At 39.5% G+C, this 4,374-nt stretch overlaps 1 protein-coding gene across 1 annotated transcript; it reads left to right on the forward strand.

Moving 5' to 3' along the window:
- The first annotated feature begins 311 nt into the window (after positions 1-311).
- LOC119429656 (WW domain-binding protein 2-like) lies at positions 312-3,997 on the forward strand. Its single transcript, XM_037697240.1, has 8 exons — positions 312-457; positions 984-1,092; positions 1,189-1,327; positions 1,460-1,552; positions 1,823-2,023; positions 2,289-2,396; positions 2,827-2,903; positions 2,987-3,997. The coding sequence occupies exons 1-8, from the start codon at positions 399-401 to the stop codon at positions 3,041-3,043; spliced, it is 843 nt and encodes a 280-aa protein (XP_037553168.1). The 5' UTR covers positions 312-398; the 3' UTR covers positions 3,044-3,997.
- Positions 3,998-4,374: the final 377 nt, after the last annotated feature.

A 4,374-nucleotide genomic window follows, 5' to 3' on the forward strand; every position in this document is an offset into this window, starting at 1 on the left:
ATCGGTCTTAAGTAATATTCTAATTTTCTGAGATACTGAATTTGGGGGTTTCATTAGTTGTCAGCTATAATCATCAACATTAAAAGAAATACACGTTTGAAATACATCAGTCTGTGTGTAATGAATGAATATAATACAAGTTTCACTTTTTGAATGGAATTACTGAAATAAATCAACTTTTTCATGATGCTCTAATTTTATTACCAGCGCCTGCATATTTCTATTTCTATTTATAGACGATGGAGAAAATTGCTACGTTGTTCCTGTAAACAGAGAAAAGCAGGTCACGAGTTGTCAGCGGGCTTGATGACGTAATTTCCGGTGAGTTTCTGACGCTTCAGAGTTTAGCTTAGAGCACGGCAGTAGGAGTAAATCCCGAAAGTCTCCTGAACAACAACATGGCTCTGAATCGGAATCATTCGACAAACGGCGGTGTTTTGATAACCAACGGAGAGTGGTGAGTTTTACATGCGTTATTGTGCTTTTTTCTGTGAGGTTAATTTTTTTAAGCAGCCGCTGTTTTGTCTTCGTTCAGCTTGTTTATTTTCTGCTCCGCTGCTGCGTAGTGAGCTGCTGCTAGCTGGCCCGGGTAACATTAGCAACTCTTAGCTTATCTGTTTTATTGCTGACATTTGGCTCAAATTGTTTACCTGTTTATGGTGTCTCAACATACATTTAATGTGCTACCAGTACCTAAAAATATAATGCCCGAAGTTTTACTTTTGTTGTGTTTTTAGGTTTAGTTTAGGTTGTGGCTAACTTCTTTCGTTAGCCGACTCCCCAAACAGGAAGTGGCGTTTGCCTTCTTTTCATGTTGACATTGTTAAAACACATATCACCACACATCAATATTACACAAAGTGGGGGTTACATAATAATGAGGACTACAATATTTAAGTTCTAAAGTTTCCTTCCTGAGTGATTTAGATAACCCAACCCGGTGCCTGTATCGGCTTTACCTACACTGTTTCTTCTCTCCTCAGTGTTATAAGGGACTGTAAGAATGTGGAGCTGTCGTTCAGTGACGTCACTTGCAAGACTGATCTGCTGAAGGGGACCAAGAAGGGCACAATTTATCTAACACCATACAGGGTATAACCAATTGAAGCAGCATTTAATACACTGGGTTGAATACAAGTTTTCAGGGTGCCAACACTTCTTTGCCCTTTTTGGGGTATTCTTTTTCAGCTGTTGTTTGTGTCCAGTAATTTCAAGGACTGCCTGGGTTCGGCCATGTTCCCCTATTATTTAATGAAAGGCTGTAGCATTGAGCAGCCAGTATTTGGAGCCAACTACATAAAAGGGACTGTGTCAGCTGAGCCAGGCGGTGGGTGGCCTTCTGTTTTTCAAACTGTATTAAATATGGGTCTGTATTGTTGCTGCGGGTGTTCTGGGCACGCCCCACTGGGGGGAGATTCCCTATGATCTTGTTTTTAATTTAAGTGAATTATTTATCCAGGTGGCTGGGAGGGTCAGGCCCATTTCAAAATGTCATTTCCCAGTGGAGGAGCCATTGAGGTGGGACAGCACCTCTTCAAACTGGCCACAAATGGTTTGTATGCTCTCATTTTTAATCGTACTTGTCCCTATTTATTTTTCACTGACTTCCTCTTAACATAGGCCAATACAGACAACATTTAAAGTACAACATTCTAAAAATATATATAAATGATAAAATGTACCAGTAGTCATTTGTTGTCTGCTTTGACCTTTTAAAAAAAACATCTAAAGTAGATTTATTTATTTTTTTCTTTGCATGCTTTTGTGTGAACACAAACCATATTTTTTTTAATTAAAATCCCATTCTCCTTCTGTGTTCCAGCTTCTCGTGCTGCTCCGGCTCAGAACGGTGCTGCTTCTTATGGTTATCCTTCACCTGGAATGATGAATGGTTATGGTCCATCTTCACCTGCTCCCAACAGCTACCCGTACCCACCTCCTCCCCAGCAGAATGGGTTCTACCAGGGTCCTCCTCCGGCTCCTGCTGCAGGCAATATGGGCTATCCCTATCCAGCAGCAGCAGGTACAAAGTTCAGACATTTGCAGAATATCTTTACTTAGATCCTGGTAAAATGCATTGTAAGTGGTAAAACTGATGCTGAAACTGTTTAAACTTAATCTCAAGAGTTTTCTACAGATTTGCTTCATTTTTTGTTTTCTCACTTTCACTTTGTATAAATGTAATAATCCTAAAGCAGAGCTGTGTTTTTCCTTTTCTTTATCTTGTGTATTTTTGTGTTTTTCTGTTTCTTTCATATTTCCCTGCACTCGTTGTTTTTCTGTTCCAGGAATGTACCCATCTGGGCTCGACTACATGGCCCCCCCTCCTCCGTACCCAGGGCCCCCACAAAATTGGACTCCACCACCTCAGAACTGGGCCTCTGCACCTCCTCCAGGTCTGTTTTCTATTTTTATTTTCCTCACTTTCTGTCTCTTCTTTCAACAACATCCTCCTTTTCTTTCCCCGCTCTCTCTCTCTCTTCGTACGCCCGTGTCACTGCACACGTCAGATCTAATCACTTCTTCAAGAATCTTCTTCAAGATGAATCACTTTGAAGCACATTGCTTGAAGAAAAAAGCAGATGTTTAATTCATTAAATATATTAACAAAATGATGACGCTTGTGGAGTTTTGTGCGTGTGGGACAGTTTGGTTCCAGAATGACACGTCTGTATTTCATGATAAGGTGGAGTTTCTCACGTTACTCCTCGTTGATTTATGTCTTGACAATTTCTGAAGCTGGATAAGATAAACTGCGCTCCATCTTCTGAGCTGTAGCATCTGCTCCTGTTAATTTTCCTATTTTGTGTCTTATTTTCTGTCCAGGTAACTCAAAGGCAGCCGAAGCAGCAGGCAGCGCATATTATAATCCCAGCAATCCGCACAATGTCTACATGCCGGCGGTAAGCCTCCCTGCACGTTTTCTCCACATCATACTGGAAATATACGAGTCGCCTTTTTGATTGTTTTTAATTCTCTCCTGCAGGAGCGCCCTCCTCCTTATGCACCTAATCCAGACTTTCCTGAGAAGAAGAACAACTGAAGCTCAGTGACACTCCGGTTTATTTTCTCTGATTCCTTAAATATATTTTAGAGTGAGGCGAAATGATGAGGGACTCAGTTATAGAACACAGACGGGTCACGCCGTGCTGAACGAGGTCAGCGGTATTAAACACATAATCGATGAAACAGTCTTTAAAGTGCTGTTTTCACATTCCTTAATTCTTCCTTTTCTAACCGTTCTGATTCTCTAACACAAGTAGGGCCTGAGCTGCCTCTGGTTTGAAATTGAAAGTAGGAGGCAGTGCATTTAATAAAAAATAAAAAAACTTCAGAATTTCAGCTTTCTTATCAAACACTTTGTACCTGTTTATTCATGGTGGTTCCTGTACTTTATTAACAAGAGAGAATTCTTCTACATGTAGAGTTTTGTTCCTCGGTATCATAAAGAGTACTGTGCTTTATAGATTTTGTCCAAAAACGCATCTGCTTTTAATAGTGTTACATAACAGATTGTCATATTTTCTAGTACTATTTGAAAGTTTTCCTTCATCTGTGATCAGTGTGATCCTGCACTCGGTCGCATCAGAGCTTAAATAACTTGCTGTGTTTGATCAATCTCATAACATCTGTATCGGATGGTTTGTCCTGGAAAGATGCCGAGTCATGTTTGATAAGGGGATCAGAAGGATTTCTTCTGAAAGGCCACTTTTGGCTTCCACTGTATTCACACAAACTAAAGCCGAGCTGAGACCAGAACTGGGCTCTTCCAGTCATTATACTAGTGTGGGGTTAAAGGGCCACATGGATATATTCAGGGTCCGTCAGTTTTTTGCTTGCTGTTGATTATTCTGAAGTCGGAGCATTTATTGCAGATTGAAGGGGAGTGAGAGGCTAACGGCCTTTACAATCACTTCCTCCTCAATCAGTTACAACTGATGTGATTATTTGCACAGATGTTGTGGGTAGAAGAGTGTGGACAGAGAAGTTTGTCTGATTAAATCACATTTCTGTATATTATTAACTTTTTATTTGACTTTCCAGTTCTTTTTGCTGAATTTGTCTTGATTTAAAATCTAATAAAGTCAATTGTTGAAGTATACTCTGGTGTTAAATTTTTTTTAAACACCTGTTTAAAACATATGTATACCTCTTTGTTTTGAACATCTCTTTGGAAAAAATATTGCAATTTCTTGTTTAATTTGTCTGTTAATTGCTTATAATGAAATATTGGTTTAATTTTCTTTCTGTTTAGGGTTGGTAGTGGTTCAGAGTAATTTTTGCTTTGCCTTTTAAATTCCACTTAGTGTTTTTGCTTCAGACTGAAAAGTGCTGCGGATAAATGGCACAAATCTATAAAAGAAAAGTGTAGTT

The sequence above is a fragment of the Nematolebias whitei genome, unplaced genomic scaffold, assembly GCF_014905685.2.
Source record: "Nematolebias whitei isolate Nwh7 unplaced genomic scaffold, NemWhi1 Nwh_scaf_4831, whole genome shotgun sequence".
NCBI lineage: Eukaryota > Metazoa > Chordata > Actinopteri > Cyprinodontiformes > Rivulidae > Nematolebias > Nematolebias whitei.

Coding starts and splice junctions, on each gene's coding strand:
- LOC119429656 (XM_037697240.1), top strand. CDS start 399: ATGGCTCTGAATCGGAATCATTCGACAAACGGCGGTGTTTTGATAACC. Junction 1,328..1,459: donor TGTGTCAGCTGAGCCAGGCG/GTGGGTGGCCTT, acceptor TTATTTATCCAG/GTGGCTGGGAGGGTCAGGCC. Junction 2,024..2,288: donor TCCCTATCCAGCAGCAGCAG/GTACAAAGTTCA, acceptor TTTCTGTTCCAG/GAATGTACCCATCTGGGCTC.